Raw genomic sequence first — 21,172 nt, 5'->3', positions numbered from 1 at the left:
TGACTTGAGCGTCGGAGTGAGTACGCTTGGCACACACAAACAAGCCCTCGCCTCGTTCATTGTTGCAGGAGAGGCCGAGAGGAACGATAGGAGCAAGAAGGATTCAACTCAAGACATTATTCTACAAGCCACGGGTGGTAACTAATCACTGCTCTGGAATTACACCCGGAACAACTCTCTTATATAATTTTTTCCTAAAATTTTTAGATAAACTTTTATTAAAAATTGTTTCAAAACTGCAATTTAGGTGACTTATTCCGTTGTTTTTCAACTTATTCTCCATTGTTATACCTTTCGAAGTATAAATTGGCTAAGCTACAAATAGAATAAGTTCATGAACATACGGAATAAGTCATCTAAATTGAAGTTTTGAAGCAATTTTTGATAAAAGTATATCTCAAGAGAGTAATTTTTAAAAAAACTTATCTGAGGCAATAATTTAAAAAGGAAATTATTTTTAATTTATTGTATTATTTAATTCATTTAACTTTTAAAACGGACATACTCATCTTAAGGGATACCAATTGTTTCCCGTAAAGGTACTACAACTAGGCTACTCCCGTCTCCCACTACGAGTCTACGACCACGAGTTGACCTTAGATAAAACGCAAATTCTTATTTCAGCGGAAAATTTCCCGTCTGAAATAAGACGGAATAAATGTAGCCATTTTACGTTAAAATGTTATTATTTTCTGATAAAATATTACCATTATTTTCAGGATAAAAATTGACAATTTTAATTATAATATTTTGTTATTAAATGATTATATTCTTTAAAAAAATGATAACATTTAATCCGTTTTATTTAAGTTCGTCTAAAACAAAACATATTATTATAGATAAAAACATACTTCTTCAGTAGTATTTTTCTACGTGGCTTACCTCAAGTTGAGTTGTAAACCAACGTGTAGACTAGAACGCTTCACCGTACATTTAGCATACATTAACTGAACATTTTGGCAGTTCCCCTAAAAAATACACAATTATTGTCCAATTTATGTTGGGAATTGAGAATTGAGAATTGAGATAACAACTCACTCTTGTTTCACGATTATACTTATTTAACTCCCTAAATGTCTAAGTTCCCCAAATATAAATTTTAAAAAATGAATCAACTAAAACCAAGCAAAGCAAACTCCCCACCATTGACTCCCTTAGGCTTCCTAGAACGAGCAGCAAATGTCTACGGTGATTGTACCTCCATCGTGTACAACACGACCACCTATACATGGTCGGATACCCACCGTCGATGCCTACGTGTCGCATCGTCTATAGCATCGACTGGTATAAAAAAGGGTGATGTCGTCTCGGTCCTAGCTCCTAATATTCCAGCCATGTATGAGCTCCACTTTGCTGTTCCTATGTCTGGTGCAATTCTTAACAATATCAATACCCGTCTTGATTCTAGGACTATATCCGTGCTTTTACGCCATAGCGAATGCAAGCTTGTCTTTGTTGACTATGAGTTGACTCCGCTTCTCGTTGAATCTGTGTCCCTTCTACCTCCTACGTGTCCCCAACCAATGATCGCTCTTATAGACAGTGTAGAGAATGACACGGAGGAGGAGTTTCAAATTCGTGGCACAAGTGATAAATTTGTGTTTAGTTACGAGGACATGGTGCAGAATGGGGATCCTGACTTCAAGTGGATACAACCTGATAGTGAGTGGGACCCGATTGTGTTGAATTACACTTCGGGTACCACGTCAGCTCCTAAAGGGGTAGTCCACTGTCACCGTGGGGCGTTCATCATGTCGATGGACGCTCTAGTTGACTGGTCAATCCCCAAACAACCTGTCTACCTATGGACCCTACCAATGTTCCATGCAAATGGGTGGAGCTTCCCGTGGGGGATGGCAGCGGTTGGGGCCACCAACATCTGCCTCCGCAGATTCAATGGCCCCGCCGTTTACGATACCATCCGCCGCCACGGGGTGACCCACATGTGCGGCGCCCCAGTGGTACTCAACATGCTCTCCAACCAACCTGACCTGACCCCGCTTCCTATTCCTGTCCATTTCCTCGCGGCCGGCTCATCTCCGCCGACCGTGGTCCTCCTAAAGGCAGAAAGACTCGGGTTCATCGTAACCCATGGGTACGGGCTGACTGAAACCTGTGGGGTAATTGTTTCTTGTGCATGGAAGCCAAGTTGGAATAAATTCCCCCCTTTCGACCGGGCTAAGTTAAAATCCCGCCAAGGTATTCGTACATTATCTACGACCGAGGTAGATATACTCGATTCCGAAACTGGAAACCCGGTTCCGAAAGACGGGAAATCCTCAGGAGAAATTGTTATAAGAGGTGGGAGTTTATTCCTAGGTTATTTTAAAGACCCGGAAACAACCCTTAAGAGTATGGGAAATGATGGGTGGTTTAAGACAGGGGATATTGGGGTAATGCACAAAGATGGGTACTTGGAAATTAAAGACAGGTCAAAGGATATAATTATAAGTGGGGGTGAAAATATTAGTAGTGTTGAAATTGAGTCAATGCTTTATACTTTTCCGGCTATTAACGAGGCGGCGGTTGTGGCGAAATCCGATGATTATTGGGGCGAGACGCCGTGTGCTTTTGTTAGTTTGAAGGGGGGCGTGACGAAGCGTCCAAGTGAAAGAGATGTGATTGAGTATTGTAGGGCAAAGTTGCCACATTATATGGTGCCTAAAACGGTTGTGTTCAAGGATGAGTTGCCTAAGACTTCTACTGGGAAGATTCAAAAGTCTTTGCTTAGAGAAATGGCCAAGGAATTAGGCAGTTCAAGAGTAAGTCGGTTGTGATCAAGGATTGAAGGTTGTATAGTTCTCTTTTTCTTTCTTGTTTGTTCAGTATGGACTTGTCTGGTTATCCCTTTTGTTTAGGGATTTTGAAACTTTCACGAATAAAAGAATTTGTGACGACTCACAATCTGGTAGCAAATCGCTTTTGATTTAAACTAGGTAGTATCCCGCATCCAGTTTTATAATTTTATTATTATAATTGAAGAAAAATAATATAATTCATATATAAGCTTTAATATTTTTACTTATAAATAAAAATAAATTATTTTTTCTCAAATTAATTCTTTTAGGTTTAACTTCAATGTTTTAAAATAAAATACATACAATTTTAATTAAAACTAATAAGTGATAATTAATTATGCATGATCAACGTTTTATAACTAAATTTGTGACTTATCAAATATCATATTAATTAAAATAAAATTTATTCGAATAATGCAACAATCAACACTAAGTTCTCAAATTATATCATTTCATGATACGTTATGTTCAAAATCAATTAAAATTGTTCAAAATTATTTGAATAGAATTTTTATGTAATTTTTATTTTTTTATGTATAAAGTGTATGTGATATTTATGTATCAAATATATAGGGTCCAAACTCAACTTATTCAAATGTTTTGATTATGTCTTGCATATGCTATGTGTCAAACATATCTGTAAAAAATTTGCACCTTTTATTTTTTTTAAACAACTATATATAACGATGTTTAAGAGTTTATCTATAAATAAAATAGGTTGAACTTTCTCAAATATTATTTTTTGAGGTTTAACTTTAAAGTAGTTAAAAGATAACATATAAAATATTTAACTAAAAGTAATATTTAGTTAGTCATAATCAATAATTTATATTTGACGTATACATATTTAATTGAAGATATTAAAGAAAAATGTAACTTGTTTTCTACTTTTACATATCGTTTATAATTTTATATTACTTAATAATTATTAATTTTGATTTGATTATTCAATTGCAATCGCGATCACTGTGTACATACATACTCGTACACATACCCGTTATCACACTATATAAACCTACCAAAATCTCGATCATATGTATTCAATTTCTCGCAATATAATTTTTTTCATTCCCACACTATAAAAACATCTCTCAGTAGTTTTCTTTAAGTTCGATTTTTAATAAACACAATGACTCTTCCAAATATATTTTTATTAATGGATTTAATGGTCTAAGTTTTATAACTTTCTCAAAATGTTTCTTTTACGTAAATGCAAAACACTGTGAGACACTCACTTTAATTTAATCATCTACATATCAAAATATTTTAATAAATGTAATGAAAATTATACTCATATGAAAGCATTTTTCGGAATGAACGTATTTATTTACATTTTAGAATTTTTATCAATTTTTTTTATATAAATTTAAAATCAAATCACCGTAATTGTTATAGGTAAATAGGTAATTTTATAATACATTTATTAAACTCTAATTAATACTTTGCTGAGATTTATGTAGCATTTATTATATTTATATTTAATGTTCAGCTGTAATTAATACTTGTATTTAATGCTGGGTTGACACGTGGCGCATCCACATCGTTTCAACCCAGTTTTATATATATATATATATATATATATATATATATATATATAGAGAGAGAGAGAGAGAAGGGTTCTTATAAGGTCTTCATACCATATAAGGCCCTAAGTCCTTATAAGAACCCTTGGATGGAAGGGATGGAGGGGTGAGATTACATCTAAATTGGATGGCCACTAACCAATCTACCCTAATTTGCTCCTCATTGCAATTAAAGTTCTTACTAATCCACTCATCCTCCTCCCATAATCATAATCCCCTCCCTCTCTCTATATCTCATTTCCCTCACATTTCCTCTCATAATACCTGACAAACAAAAAAAAAACCAATTTCTCTCTAAAAATCCCAACAAAATAAAAAACCAAAAAAAAAACCCTTTCTCTCCTCCTCACCCACTCACCTTCTCCTCTCCTTCTCGGTAACCACCAGCCCTCCGCCCTCCACTCCCGCACCCACCTCCACCTCCACCTCCACTCGCTGCGCACCACCGCCGCCTCCACCACTACCATCGACGCCCACAAACCCGCATCCCTTCCTCTACTCTTTCTCCTTCCACCATTGACAACACCAACATTGCACCACCACCGCAACCACAACAACCTCAAACGCCGCCTCCCTCCACTGCCACCACGACGCATCTCCCCACCACCGCACCTCCCTTTCTCCTTCCTCTCCCTCTATCCTCGACACACCACCACCGCCACTCACCACCAACCTCAAAACCTCTCGCGTGGACCCACCTCAAACGCCGCCTCCCTCCACTGACACCACGACGCATCTCCCCACCACCGCACCTCCCTTTGTCCCTCGCTGCTCTTCCTTTCTCCTTGTCGTTTTCTTTTTTTTTTTTTTTTTTTGGTGTTTTGTTTAGATCTCGGCTGTTCTCCTTACTAGCTGCTCTTCCTTTTTTTTTTTTTTTTGGTTTTTGTTATTTTTGTTATTTGTTTTGTTTGGTTTATTTTTTGTATTTTTTTGTTTGGTTTATTTTGTGTTTTGGTTATTTTTTTATAGTTTAGTTATTTTTATTATTATTTGATATTTGGTACTTCGTATTAATTTTGTGTGGTGTTGTTTTTTTTAGATCTATTGGTTTTTTTTTTGTTTTTGTCATATTTACTTTATTTTGTAATTGTTATTTGGTTTTTAATTTTTGTTGGTTATTAATTTTTTGTTGGTTATACACTTAAAACATTAAAGTTATACTATTTATGGCTAAAGTTATACACTTAAAACATTAGAGTTATACACACGATATTTAAATTTGGTTTTTTTTTTATTGTTATTTCGTTTATTTTACATTTCGGGTTGGGTTGGGTTGTTGGTTTTTTTTTTTTTTTTTTTTTTTTGTGATTTACTTATTATGTTGTTATTTATTTAGATCTAGTTTTTAGATTTTTAGATTTGTTTTAGATTTTTCATATTATTTTTTTTGTTTTTTTTGTTGTTATTTTTTTTTTTTGACTAGAGTTATACATCAAATGCTTAGAGTTATACATTGTATGTCTAGAGTTATACAAATTGTGACTAGAGTTTTACATCTTTTGAGTAGAATTATAAATACTGTGACTAGAGTTATACATTAAATGCCTAGAGTGATACATTATATGCATAGAGTTATACATATTATTTGTTTTGTTTTTTTGTTGTTAATTTTTTTTTTTACTAGAGTTATACATCAAATGCCTAGAGTTATACATTGTATGTCTAGAGTTATACAGATTGTGACTAGAGTTTTACATCTTTTGACTAGAATTTTTTTTTTTTTTGACTAGAGTTATACATCAAATGCCTAGAGTTATACATTGTATGACTAGAGTTCTACAGATTGTGACTAGAGTTTTACATCTTTGGACTAAAGTTATACAACTTTGGACTAAAGTTATACAATTTTGGACTAAAGTTTTACAAATATGGACTAAAGTTATACATATGAAGGACTAGAGTTATACAAAAATGGACTAAAGTTATACAAAAATGCACCAAAGTTATACAAAATTGGACTAAAGTCATACAACAATGGACTAAAGTTATACAAAAATTGGACTAAAGTTATACAAAAAATTGGACTAAAGTTATACCAAAAATTGGACTAAAGTTATACAAAAATGAACCAGAGTTATACAAAAATGAACCAGAGTTATACAAAAATGCACCAAAGTTATACAAAAATGAACCAAAGTTATTCAAAAAACGACCAGAGTTATACAAAAATGCACCAAAGTTTGGTTCATTTTTGTATAACTTTGGTTCATTTTTGTATAACTTTGGTTCATTTTTGTATAACTTTGGTATATTTTTGTATAACTTTAGTCCATAGTTGTATAACTTTAGTCCATAATTGTATAACTCTAGTCCATTTTTGTATAACTCTAGTCCATATTTGTAAAACTTTAGTCCAAAATTGTATAACTTTAGTCCAAAGTTGTATAACTTTAGTCCAAAGATGTAAAACTCTAGTCACAATCTGTATAACTCTAGACATACAATGTATAACTCTAGGCATTTGATGTATAACTCTAGTCAAAAAAAAAAATTCTAGTCAAAAGATGTAAAACTCTAGTCACAATCTGTATAACTCTAGACATACAATGTATAACTCTAGGCATTTGATGTATAACTCTAGTCAAAAAAAAAAAATTCTAGTCAAAAGATGTAAAACTCTAGTCACAATCTGTATAACTCTAGACATACAATGTATAACTCTAGGCATTTGATGTATAACTCTAGTCAAAAAAAAAAATAACAACAAAAAAACAAAAAAAATAATATGTATAACTCTAGTCACAATCTGTAAAACTCTAGACATACAATGTATAACTCTAGGCATTTGATGTATAACTCTAGTCAAAAAAAAATAACAACAAAAAAACAAAAAAAATAATATGAAAGATCTAAAACAAATCTAAAAATCTAAAAACTAGATCTAACAATAACAAAATAAAGTAAATATGACAAAAATACAAAAAAACCAATAGATCTAAAAAAAAACACCACCAAATGTATAACTTTAGTCATAAATAGTATAACTCTAACACGAAATCGAAAAAAAAAAAAAAAAAAAAAAAAAAAAAAAAAAAAAAAAAAAGTGACGAAATAAACAGAGACGCAAAATCTGGAAAAAAAAAAAAAAAAAACGAGTTTGGGTTTTTTTATTTTTTTGGATTTTTTGGGTTTTTTTTTTAGAGTTTGAGAGAAGAGAGAAATGAAATGTGTAAGATGAAAGAGAAATGGATGAGTGGAAAAGAAATATAAAGTAAATTAGTGATTAATTAGAGTGGATTAGTGAAGGAGGAGAGAGATGGTGAGATTAGCTTTATAAACACACTTTTTGGGGTTGATCTCATCCCTCCATTTCCCTCCATCCAATGGCTCATAATAGAACTTATGGACTCAAAATAAATGTGGACCTTAGTTGATCTCTTCTCTCTCTCTCTCTCTATATATATATATATATATATAGAGGAAGGATCAACTAAGGTCCATTATATATTTGAGTCCATAAGGTCTTTTGTGAGCCATTGGATGGAGGGAGATGGAGGGATGAGATGAACCCACCAAAAGTCATTATACAAACAAATTAACACACTTTACTAATCCACCCTAATTAACCACTAATTTACTATATATTTGTTTTCTACCCACCTATTTCTCTCTCATCTCACACATTTCACTCTTCTCTTCTCTAAAAAAAAAACCCAAAAAATCCAAATAAATAAAAAACCCAAAAAATCCAAATAAATAAAAAAAACCCAAAAAATCCAAATAAATAAAAAAACCCAAAAAATCCAAATAAATCAAAAAATCCAAATAAATCAAAAAATCCAAATAAATCAAAAAACCAAATAAATCATTCATTTCTCTCTTCCTCATTCACCACCACCCACCACTATCCCAACTGACACCACCCACCGCCCACATCCACCGCCACCTCCACCACCGCCGTAATTATATAAACTCGTTTTTTTTTTTTTTTTTTTTCCAGTTTTGCGTCTTTTATTTCGTCTCGGTTTTTTTTTTTTTTTTTTTTTTTTTTTTTTTTTCGATTTCGTTTTTTAAATCTCGTTTTTTTTTTGTGAGATACTTTTTTTCATCTAAGAGTTATACAGATTGTGACTAGAGTTATACATTGTATGTCTAGAGTTATACATATATGCCTAGAGTTATCTGATTGTGACTAGAGTTTTACATCTTTTGACTAGAATTATAAATATTGTGACTAGAGTTATACATTAAATGCCTAGAGTTATACATTATATGCCTAGAGTTATACATCATATGTATAGAGTTATACATTATATGACTAAAGTTATACAATTTTGGACTAAAGTTTTACAAATATGGACTAAAGTTATACATATGAAGGACTAGAGTTATACAAAAATGGACTAAAGTTATACAATTATGGACTAAAGTTATACAACTATAGACCAAAGTTATACAAAAAAAGACTAAAGTTATACAAAAAATGGACTAAAGTTATACAAAAATTGGACTAAAGTTATACAAAAATGAACCAAAGTTATACAAAAATGAACCACAGTTAGTCATATAATGTATAACTCTATGCATATGATGTATAACTCTAGGCATATAATGTATAACTCTAGGCATTTAATGTATAACTCTAGTCACAATATTTATAATTCTAGTCAAAAGATGTAAAACTCTAGTCACAATCTGTATAACTCTAGACATACAATGTATAACTCTAGGCATTTGATGTATAACTCTAGTCAAAAAAAAAATAACAACAAAAAAACAAAAAAAATAATATGAAAAATCTAAAACAAATCTAAAAATCTAAGGTCCATTATATATTTGAGTCCATATTTTTGTATAACTTTAGTCCATAATTGTATAACTTTAGTACATTTTTGTATAACTCTAGTCCTTCATATGTATAACTTTAGTCCATATTTGTAAAACTTTAGTCCAAAATTGTATAACTTTAGTCATATAATGTATAACTCTATGCATATGATGTATAACTCTAGGCATATAATGTATAACTCTAGGCATTTAATGTATAACTCTAGTCACAATATTTATAATTCTAGTCAAAAGATGTAAAACTCTAGTCACAATCTGTATAACTCTAGACATACAATGTATAACTCTAGGCATTTGATGTATAACTCTAGTCAAAAAAAAAAATAACAACAAAAAAACAAAAAAAAATAATATGAAAAATCTAAAACAAATCTAAAAATCTAAGGTCCATTATATATTTGAGTCCATATTTTTGTATAACTTTAGTCCATAGTTGTATAACTTTAGTCCATTTTTGTATAACTCTAGTCCTTCATATGTATAACTTTAGTTCATATTTGTAAAACTTTAGTCCAAAATTGTATAACTTTAGTCATATAATGTATAACTCTATGCATATGATGTATAACTCTAGGCATATAATGTATAACTCTAGGCATTTAATGTATAACTCTAGTCACAATATTTATAATTCTAGTCAAAAGATGTAAAACTCTGGTCGTTTTTTGAATAACTTTGGTTCATTTTTGTATAACTCTGGTTCATTGTTGTATAACTCTGGTTCATTTTTGTATAACTTTAGTCCAACTTTTTGTATAACTTTAGTCCAATTTTTTGTATAACTTTAGTCCAATTTTTGTATAACTTTAGTCTTTTTTTGTATAACTTTGGTCATAAAATGTATAACTTTAGTCATAAAATGTATAACTTTAGTCGTAAATACTAAAAAAATCAAACAATAAATATGAAAAATATGAAAAAAAAAAAAATTAATAACAAAAACCAAAAAAACTCATAATAACAAAAACAAAAAACCAAATAATAATAATAAAACCAAAAAACCAACAACCCAACCAAACCCGAAATGTAAAATAAACCAAATAACAATAAAAAAAAAAAACAAATTTAAATATCGTGTGTATAACTCTAATGTTTTAAGTGTATAACTTTAGCCATAAATAGTATGACTTTAATGTTTTAAGTGTATAACCAACAAAGAAATTAATAACCAACAAAAATTAAAAACCAAATAACAATTACAAAATAAAGTAAATATGACAAAAACACAAAAAAACCAATAGATCTAAAAAAAACACCACCACACAAAATTAATACCAAATCTCAAATAATAATAAAAATAACTAAACTAAAAAAAATAAAAACCAAATAACAATAATAACAATAAAACAAAAAATCAAAATAACAAAAACCAAAAAACCAAAAAACAAAGAACAAAATAAAGTAAATCTGAAAAATTAAAAAAATGGACAATGAAAATAAAACAAAACCCATACAAAAACCCATACAAAATAAAACAAAACCCATATAAAACAAAACCCATATAAAATAAAAACAAAAAAAAACAAAAAACCCAAATATTAGAAACAAAATGTTGCGGGCTGGGACGAAAAAAAAAAGAGAAAGGAAGAGGAAAAGGGGAGGAAGGAAGGACGGGAGGAGGAGGAAGGAAGGACGGGCGGCGGAGGAAGGACGGCGGGAGGAGGAGAAAGGAAGGACGGCGGAAGGGAGGTCGGGATCTGGGTGTGTCGGGTCGTGAAAGGGTGCGCGGCTGGTGGAGGGTTGTCGGTGTGTGGCGGCAGCAAGGAGGGCGTCGTCGGTGTCGGCAGGTGTGTGGTGTCGGGGGTTGGAGAGGAGGCCGGCAGGTGTGTGGTCTTGTTGTTGTTGTCGGGTGCTAGGGGGTGGTGCGGGGTGTGTGTGTGGTGGTGCGGGGTTGTGCGGGGGTGGTGTGGGGGTTTTTGGGGGAAGTTTTTTTGGTTTTTTTTTTGTTTTGTTTTAGTTTGGGTTTTTTTGTATAGCTTGGTTTTTTTTTTTTTGTTTAGAGAGGGTGGGAGAAAATGAGAGAGAAAGAGTGAATGTGAGAAATGAGAAAGGATGAGTGAATGAGGAAGTGAGTTGGGAGATTAGAATGGTGGAAGAGTTGTACACAATTAGTTAGAGTTATACACAATTAGGGAAGAAGATTAGGGAGGGAGAATTGTAGCCCTCCATTGAGATGTAATCTCATCCCTCCATCCCTTCCATCCAAAGGCCCTTATAAGGACTTAGGGACTCAATGGATGTAAGGACCTTAGAAGAACCCTTCTCTATCTATATATATATATATATATATATATATATATATATATATATATATATATATATATATATATATAAAAGATAATGTTAAAAGAGAAATAGGGTTGTGAGAAGTTATAAGATTGTGGCGGTAACTAGCAACACTTGCTAGAATTATATTATGATGCACTTGTTTGGTTGTTAAAATAAACTAGTTTTAAACCTGTGTAAATAAATATTACTCCCTTTATTTCGGCCAATTGTTGTCCTTTAATTTTGGCATAAAGACCAAGGAAAAAGAAATGGGTCAATTACTAAATGCCAAGTGAAACAAATTGAGTGTGAATGAGCAAATTATTCATCAAATTCATTCTTAAAATAGAAATGACAACAACTCACTAAGACACCACAATATGGAAAAGGACAACAAATAACCGGGACAGAGGGAGTATTATTCTAATAATTCTATTTAAAAAACATGATTAAGTTCTGTATGTAGTTATATTCTATTTACATTTACAAATAGGAGTTTCTAAATGTCGAATTTAAGTTATAAAAAGGTTTAAGTTTAACTAATTGAGTACTCATTGAAGTATGTATTGTTCTTTTGCTAGCTAAAGTGGTGAGTTGCTCCTTGAAACAGTAATCGAGAGGCTGAATAAAAAATGAGAAAAATAAAATGAAATGAATTTTTGTGATGACCATTAATATTAATGTAAAATTTAATGCATTTACGGGTATTTGATCTGACCTATATAATCTGATCTAAAATGATAGTTAGACTCTTAACCTGAACATGTCATTCAAGTATTTAAGGGTATTTTGACACTTCCTTATTTGTATTTTGACCCGACCCATATAACCTGTTCTAAGATGATAATTATATGTTCATAGGTAGACTTGACAGATGAGTCATTCGGGTCAGATCATTTTCAGGTCAATAATTACTAGGTCATATTCAGGGTCGGTCACCCCGGATCAGGTCATTGAGCCGAATCATTCTCATTCGTTTGGGTCGTTTCAGGTCAGGATTGAGTCATTTAGGGCCATTTTAAGCTGGGTTAGTTTGAGTTTAACGTGTCAAGTTCGGATCACACTTATCTGGTCGGCCGATGTTGCACTTTTTCCAGCTATATTCATAGGTCAACACTAATATGATGAATTCTTGTTTTTTTTTGTCATCATAAATAAATTTTTGTTTTAAACGGTCTTTTTTCGTCTAAAATAAAATAGACAAATATGTGACAATTTTACTATTAAATGCAAAAATTCCCTAAAAAATATGTTACCATCATTTTTTATTGTTAAAAAGTGACAACTTTAATTATAACATTTTATCATTAAATTGTCGCTTTTTATTATGAAATATTAACATTTTTTCATTTTCTGTCAAGATCGTCTTGAGGAAGACGTACATCACTAACATATATATTTTCTAATAGAACAAACAATGGGCTAATTATGTGAAATACTCCATGTCACTTAAACAGTAAATAACGGGTCAAACTTCCGAGCCTTGTTTACCCATTACAAACCCTACCCACCTTATACAGTTGTACACTTATACATAACCCAAAAATATATTCTTCTCCGTATTTGTCAACTCTTTCAGCCGCCCCTCACCTTCTTAACCTCATGTTCTCAGTTGTCAATATCACCAACTCTATTAAATAATATCACTACTGCAATGCCCTTCCTTTCGTTTCACTGTTCATCATCATTCCAAGATCATATTTTGCATTCTTTTCACTCAATTTTAACTTACTCCATTACAAAAAAAAATCCTTATATTATGAGCTAATTTTATTAATATCTAAGGTATTACCCGATCTTAAAAAGATTTAATACTTTTTCCAGAATTGGTATTGTTTGCTAGTTCTGATATTTTTTCCAGTCAATTTTTTTTACCTTTTTTGGCGTCTATTTTTTTTCTTTTTTTTTTTTACAAAAACATGTTCTTCAACCCATCGCCAATAAATAAATATATAATTAACAGTTTACTATATTAATTTTGTGAATTGTATATTTTATTAATAGTTAATATGTAATGGTAAATAATTTAATCAGATTTGTAAATCAATTCTTATTCTTATATAGTTATATCTGTATTTATAAATTTTTAAATATGTAATTTTTTTGTTTAATTGAAGTTTGAGATTTATGTTTGATTTTTGTATATTTAGTTATTTGCAAATTTAAAGTAAGAATTATTTAGTGAGATGATAGTTTGTGTGTTTCTTAGTTTAATATATACGGAGTTTTAAATTCGTAGGTTGTATATATTTATTTTACTTTTGATTTTCTTAATTTTTACTCCATATGTGACAATCATCTTAATAATAAAGATTATTAATAATGGAAAAATTGGTATAATCAAAATTGGGAAAATTCTTGTTAAATTGTTAGTTATTATTTAATATTTTTTTTGCAAGATACGTACAAATCATAAACATTTACGTATAAAATATGGTGGTTTTTGCGAAATTAATTCTAGATTATTTGATGCGGGTCACACCTTTAATGTTTTAAAAAAAAACTACATATGTGACGTGAACGCATGAAGATGCTTGAAATCTTGTATATAGATAACATAGGAAACTTCCTATGAGATTTCAATTGCCCCGTTATGTAGGAAATCATGTACCTAACCCCTAGATGGCAATTTTAGATGAGATTTTGCCTGAATTTCATTTAATGCTCGCTCATATGTCAATCAAACACTTTTCGGGCAATTCACATGAATTTTTGTTTAATATAAAATTCAAGTTCATGTGAATTTTTCATAGGCCAAAGAATATTGTATCGCATGTAGCAGGAAATTAAGAATTGAGTGTGCAGAATAGCGATAAGTTTTTGTATCGCCTGTTTGGAGTTCAGAGATTGATATATGGTTGGAAAGCTAACTTGGAGTAATTGATGTTGAAAAACAAAAAATCGTGATTCCGAGTTTTTTTTTTACTGAGATATGGGTCTCGGAAGACGGGTCATTTTCTGCGAAAAGGTCTGGTGCCTAGTTCTCGGTGTGGGGGACCTTTGGAGGTGCAAACCAAGTGTCGAGTGTGCAAACCTTGCATTTTTGGTAGCTAACTTGGAGTCATGTAAGTCGCGTCAGGGCGAGCAGTGTCTGTATGCATGTGAGTTTGTCTCCCTTGGGGGGGGGGGGGGGGGTGTTGGGTACTTTGAGTGTCCTCCTGCTTATTTCACACCCTCTTTGCTCCTTTATCACATTACCAATGGTTTTGAGCCTTGATGGCACGAGCAAAACCGCTCAAAAACGAAAATAGCACACGGTAACCTTGGGTGAGCAATGAGTATGTGTGTGTGGTGCATCGTATGAGACCAAGCAAACAACTAGAACTCACTTTCGGTTGGTTGTCCCTTAAAGTCCTGGTCACCCTATGATATGATTACTTTTGTGGGCATTTGTATTATTTAGATAGATCAAGTTGTAATTAATGAGTTGTACTTTTATTTTGCTTTGTCCCAAGTCGTATTTCTATTTGTTGAGTCGGTGGAGTTGGCTTTTGGCCAGCTTGGTCCGGTTTATTATCTCCTTTTCTCTTTTCTTTGTTTTTCTCCTTTTATCGTTTTCTGAATCAATCCACATGCTAAACAACTTTGACGAGTTAAAGCTAAACAACTTCGACGAATTAAAATGGCATTAAATTGACATAGAAACGATTCACATAATAGGGTTTAAAGCAACGTTTGCATGTTCATTTTCAATTCACTAGACATGACATTTAGACCCATTTGAACCTGTTTAATTTGAATCATTATTAAGATTTAGTGGTTGCAACATACACATACATTTCTATGTTTTTTTTTTTGACAATGGAAAGAGAATATTTTACAATGTTCTACTAGTGACAATGTAAGCTACTCAACTACGTAGCACCAGAAAACCGACTGCTAAATCTAATACTACAGAGCCATACCTAAGACATACATAGAAATTATTTAAAATTGAAGTTACAGCATAAAGATAAACTAGATCCGCGATGATAGGATTGATAGGGGCGGAGGAATGGCCACGAACAACCGATCCAGCTTCACAAGCACACTTGACTTCCAGAATACATCGACGCAAGCAAGCCTTAAAGTGACAATGACAAGGTGTACTTCTACTCTTGCGAAAAGAACGAAGAAAGAAATAGAGATGAGCGAGACGACGAAGTCTGCCATCGGCAGAGATAAATCTCCTACACCTTATAAATCGAACCCTTTGGCCAAACGACCAACATATCAAGGAAGCCACCATACGAAGAAGAGAGGACAATGGCAGTCCATTAACCAAAAATCCAGTCAAAAAGCCATAAGACGACATCTTCTGTCGAACCCAATCCACATCTTACTACTAAAATCCTCGTTGATGATTAAGGGACATGGCACCCATAAACAAAGGGATATTATTATTGAAAAAAACAGGAAATAACACCAGCAACAATAAAAGTGAATCATCAATTAGAAAGCGGAAACCACCACATCCGATCCAACCAACGACACTTCCAAAACCCCGACTTCACCCAACCCAACACGCCTCCAAAATGACTCTCGTACGCCCTGGATAAGGCCATCCACTATCCAAAGGTTCTGAGTAAGGGGTGAGGGTACGTATTGGGAAGCCCTTTAATCGGACACCCAATCCCGCCCGCGTTAGCGGCCTCTACTGATCGATCGTGGTTGTTTAAGTGCAAAAGTTGATAAAACGGTGTAAATGCATGAATGCACATCCAAAAGTGTTAACCTAACATGTGAGCTTTCTAACTCGGTTTGTTAATCCAAATATCAAGCATAAGATGTCAAGTTGGATTTAGATTGATTTACATGTGAAAACGGAAATTAAACATCCATTTACCAAGTTCGGGTTATGATGCTTAACACGATCCATTTATTGAAAAAGGGTGTCAAATGACAAAGTGTAAAAAACGTAAACTTGTCAATCTGATCCGTCACGTATTCGGATAAACCGAAATCGAGATCGTCCTAGACAAGTACCAAAATGGGTCGAATAAAAAGTGCCAGCGCCTGTTAAGGCGCGAGCCTATTGGCGAGATAAAGGGCTCTGCCCTGGTTTTGAAAGATGGAAACAGACGGCCGCTTGGAGCGCGAGCCATGAACCGACCTAAGGGGGCGTCTCCTGGTTCTAGAAAAGGTTATTTAAAACCGTATTTATGATGAAAGATTTGCAAATATTGTTTGCATGACTCGAAATAATTACTATTGTGTTAGTAACATTCGTTGTCGGATTTGCATGTTTGAAAAGTATAGTTTACAAACAAAAATGTAAAATATTTGATTTGAACTAATCATGTTAAGTTCATTTCTTTGTAATTAGTCAAGTTAATCATCGTACTCGGATTAAACCGACATGGTATAAAGAACCAAGGATGATTATGAATTATGACTAATATGTTTGTAAATGTAAACAAATGAGAAAAATGGTAAATAAAATAAAAGGGTGTTAAAATACCCATTAAAATGTAATTAACCATAAAATTATCGAGTCACGGAATAAACCGTCATGGTATAAAGAACCAAGGATGATTTTTATAATGGTCAAAATATGTTTATCATAAAAATGAATTAAAATGGTAAATAAAAGAAAAGAATTTCCTTTAAAATATAATTAACCAATTAATATCACCGAGTCACGGATTAAACCGTCATGGTATTAGGAACCAAGGGTGATTATGATTTATGGTTAAAAAGTTTGTCATAAAAATGAACTAAAATGGTAAAAACCGATTACAAATAAGAAATGAAATAAAGAGGAAAGATGAGAACAAACACGGATGAGTTTGACCTGGACACCCACAAGAGGCGCGAGCCTCCATGCATAGCAAGGAGCTTCTGTCTCAGGCCAAAACTCGGTTTTGGCTCGTCTAACCTATATTTGAATCGTGTTATGCATTGTTCATGCATATAAACTCATAAAAACAGTAAAGACATGAAATAAATGAGTTGTTTACACCCTCAAACTTACGTGTATTGATGTTTGCGTGGTAGACGACTTTAGAGACGGTTTTCTCGTTGTGACTACTCGCGATCAAAGAAGTTTAAAAGAGTGCCTTAAAAAAGGATTTTGTTTTGAAAATATGTTAATTAAAACATGTTGATTAATGTTGAGTTGGTCGAATGGGTCGGTCGAATGCACGGCGACGGTACCAAACAATATGTGTAAGGCTTGTGTTTACGATCGGTAGGTCGTAAACACGTGTCGATTTTGTGACTTAGGAATTCGAGTATAGAAGTTTAAGGGAGAAGGAGGGGGCGGACGCTCGCGTAAGTTCTCAAATGGGGGCATTTGAGGGGTATTTATTGGAGAATGAGTGGTTGTGTGAGTTTTGAGCGACGTGGCCACCTAGGCTGCTCAAAGAGGCGCGAGTTACGTCGCGGGTCTTCGAGTTGTCTTGTCGCTTTCACACAAGAGCAATCATGATTTGTTCTATCCTAGGATTTGTAGTCATATGTTTGGTACTTGACCATTCATAAATCCGGGAAATCTTAGCATAGAAGGCTTTGAATGTTTGTTTTTTGTGGTTGACTCGGTTTGACTCGTTGTTGGAGTCGGAATTTGAATTTTAGAGTCGGTTTATGGTCCGGTGTCAGTTTTGACTCTAGTTAGTGTCATTGCGACCCCGTCGTCGTGCATTAAACACTCCAGGTACTTTTGAAATGTTTTATTTTCGAAATCGTTTTAAGTTTTCCGACGTAAAGTTGTACACAAACTGTCAATCAAACGCCGCGATTCCAAAACATGTTATAGTCCGATAATTATCGGGTGTTTGTTGGAGTCTCAGCAGATACTGGGTATCTACAGAGCCCCCACTTTAACTGAGGCTTGGACAGGGCGAAAGTCAAAGTAGAGCCCCTAGGTCAATCGAAGATTACAACCTGGAGACCCAAGCGACATCGAGGCGGCTTGACAGGATTCGGTCCAAGAACCTGCCGTCGGGAAGGGCGACGCCAAGGCGACTCGAGAGTACAAGCCAAGGACGTGTCCTCGGGAACAGTTTAGAGTCTGTCTACTATCCGTGCGGGTCGTTTAAAGTCCGTTAGACTACGTACAAAAGCTCGCCAGCCATAAGAAGGAGTCATACCTGAGGCATCTTCGGATATGTCCTTGCGCGTATGCGGACAAAGGCTCGCCATCTGTGGTGCGTATGTGAGGAGGGCTCGCCAGCCGCGATGCGTAGTAAGGCTCGCCAGCCATGATGCGTATATGAGGAGGGCTCGCCAGCAGCGATGCGTTGTAAGGCTCGCCAGCCATGGTGCGTATGTGAGAAGGGCTCGCCAGCCGCGATGCGTTGTAAGGCTCGCCAGCCATGGTGCGTATATGAGGAGGGCTCGCCAGCCGCGATGCGTTGTAAGGCTCGCCAGCCATGGTGCGTATATGAGGAGGGCTCGCCGGCCGCGATGCGTTGTAAGGCTCGCCAGCCATGGTGCGTATATGAGGAGGGCTCGCCAGCCGCGATGCGTTGTAAGACTCACCAGCCATGGTGCGTATATGAGGAGGGATTGCCAGCCGCGATGCGTTGTAAGGCTTGCCAGCCATGGTGCGTATATGAGGAGGGCTCGCTAGACGCGATGCGTTGTAAGGCTCGCCAGCCATGGTGCGTATATGAGGAGGGCTCGCCAGCCGCGATGCGTTGTAAGGCTCGCCAGCCATGATGCGGTCGGTTAATGGACCGTGAGAATAGCCGCGTCGGATGGTCTTGTTTTGAAAGTAGCGGATTCATGATGCCGCCGTGGAAATAGCGAATTCGAATTTTCACTATCACTGTTTTTTACAAGAGCGAGTTCTGCGAGGAAGCCCCCTGTTGACATTTGAAGAAATAGTGAATTTGGAATCTTCACTATTCATTGCTTTTTGAATTTGAAGTGGCGGTTTTGATCGCCGTCTGTTCGAATTTTGAAGGAAATAGCAAATTTTGAATTTTGCTATCATGTTTGGAGTGACGGTTTATGTGCCGCCGTTGACATATGTGGGAAATAGTGAATCTGGAATGTTCACTATTATGTTTGAAGTGACGGTTTATGTGCCGCCCTTGACATGTGTGGGAAATAGTGAATTTGGAATATTCACTATTATGTTTGAAGTGACGGTTTATGTGTCGCCGTTGACATGTGTGGGAGATAGCTGAATTTAATTTCCAACTATTATTTTGAAATTGACGGTTTTGATTGCCGTCGTTTGAATTTTGAGGAAATAGTGAATTTTGAATCTTCACTATCATTTTGTTTTTTTTAGGGGAAAATGGCGGTTTTGATCGCCGTTTGTTTAAAATTTTTGAAGGAAAATAGTGAATTTATATTTTCACTATTTGTTTTTTGTATTTGAGAAAATGACGGTCCTTAATGTTGTCATTGAAAACTTGAAGTTTATTACGGGAAATTGGGCCAAAGCCCAAAATTCGCTGAATAGAGCAAGGGGAAGCCTGGTTTAGGCGCGAGCATCCTGGCGAACCAAGGGGGCTTCCCTATTTTTCTGTAAAAGACGCGAGGCTTGGCTGCTCGTCATTCATCACTCATCTTCAATCCTTCGACACAAAATCCGCCATTAAAGGACCTTTGCTCACTTCCATTCGTACTATCAACCATAATGTCATCTCAAGGTATGTATTTCCTCTTGAATCCATTTAAATTTGTTGGTCATTTCATAGATTGAATTCGGGCGAAAATTTTACCCTAGAAAATTGATTTGGGCGTTTTTGATTGAGCCCATTTCGAGTGGAATTGATGATTTCATTAGGTTAGGAACCCGTTTGGGAGTATAGGGGTGCTTTTAGTTTGCATTTTGGTCCCCGTTCCCGCTCCCTATGCTCAAACAACGTGAGTGAGGTGGAGAAACCGTCTCATCTCACAATGCCAAGTTTATTTGCTTGGGTAGTGGGTCCCACTAGGTTGCATTGTAGTCGGGAAAGACCGTATTTGCCATTGTGGACCTTTGTTGGATATTGTGGGCAAAATTGGAATTTTTGCCTTTTGTGACGGTCTTATGTCTGACAAAATAAGCGCCTATTTGAGCTTGAATTGAGTCAGTTTGCCATGAAATGGACCTTATTGGTAGTTTAGGTCACCTTGAGGCGTGATCAAATCACGTTTGCCTCTTTGCGGTCGTTTTTGAATTTTTGACCGGTTTGTGCTCAAATTGGCGTATAAATTGCCTTTTTGAGCCGTAGAAAAATTCCTCATTGCATTGAGAATGCATTTTGGTTCGTTGGCGGACCTCGTGTGGGTCTTGGGGTGCCGTTTTTTTGCTGTGGTTGTTTTGACTCGTCTTTTGCTTGAAAAGAAGGGCGAGTCGTTGTTTTTTGTGCGTTTTTGTGAATTGTTTTTTGTTTGGTTTGGTTGGATTTGGGCGGGATTGCCCTTGTTTTCCTTTGCAGGTTGTTTGTTTGTTCTGGGTTTATCCAATTTACGCCATCATAATGCCGAAATTTCGGCTGACGTTTTTTTGTTTGCAGGAGAGTGTTCGGGACAGGTTGGGTCCCTTGCTGCGACTTTTGAAGAGTTGTTCGGGACGGGGCCGGTTAGTGTACCCGCTGCGGTAGTGGAGGACGCTTCCGAGGAGGAGGGACCCCCTGCGGAGACTATTGGGGCCGGGAGGGCCGTTGAGGTGCGTGTGGAGCCCGTTGTTGGGGCTACCGACGCTAAGAGAGCTCAGACTGGTTCTGAGGCTGGTACCTCCGGGAGGAGGGTTTCTACGAGGAGGCGGACTCCTCGGCCGACCAGACGGACGTTACAGAACGTCGTTAGGGTCGT

At 35.1% G+C, this 21,172-nt stretch overlaps 1 protein-coding gene across 1 annotated transcript; it reads left to right on the top strand.

Annotated features, from left to right (window-relative positions):
* The first annotated feature begins 1,106 nt into the window (after nucleotides 1–1,106).
* LOC141631038 (2-methylpropanoate--CoA ligase CCL4-like) lies at nucleotides 1,107–2,777 on the top strand. Its single transcript, XM_074443765.1, has one exon. The coding sequence runs from the start codon at nucleotides 1,107–1,109 to the stop codon at nucleotides 2,775–2,777; it is 1,671 nt and encodes a 556-aa protein (XP_074299866.1).
* Nucleotides 2,778–21,172: the final 18,395 nt, after the last annotated feature.

This window comes from Silene latifolia, chromosome 2 (genome assembly GCF_048544455.1).
Source record: "Silene latifolia isolate original U9 population chromosome 2, ASM4854445v1, whole genome shotgun sequence".
NCBI classification, from domain to species: Eukaryota; Viridiplantae; Streptophyta; class Magnoliopsida; order Caryophyllales; family Caryophyllaceae; genus Silene; species Silene latifolia.
This window is presented reverse-complemented; position numbering and strand designations above follow the sequence as displayed.

Excerpts from the sequence above, each read along its gene's own strand:
- LOC141631038 (XM_074443765.1), top strand. The coding sequence starts at position 1,107 with ATGAATCAACTAAAACCAAGCAAAGCAAACTCCCCACCATTGACTCCC.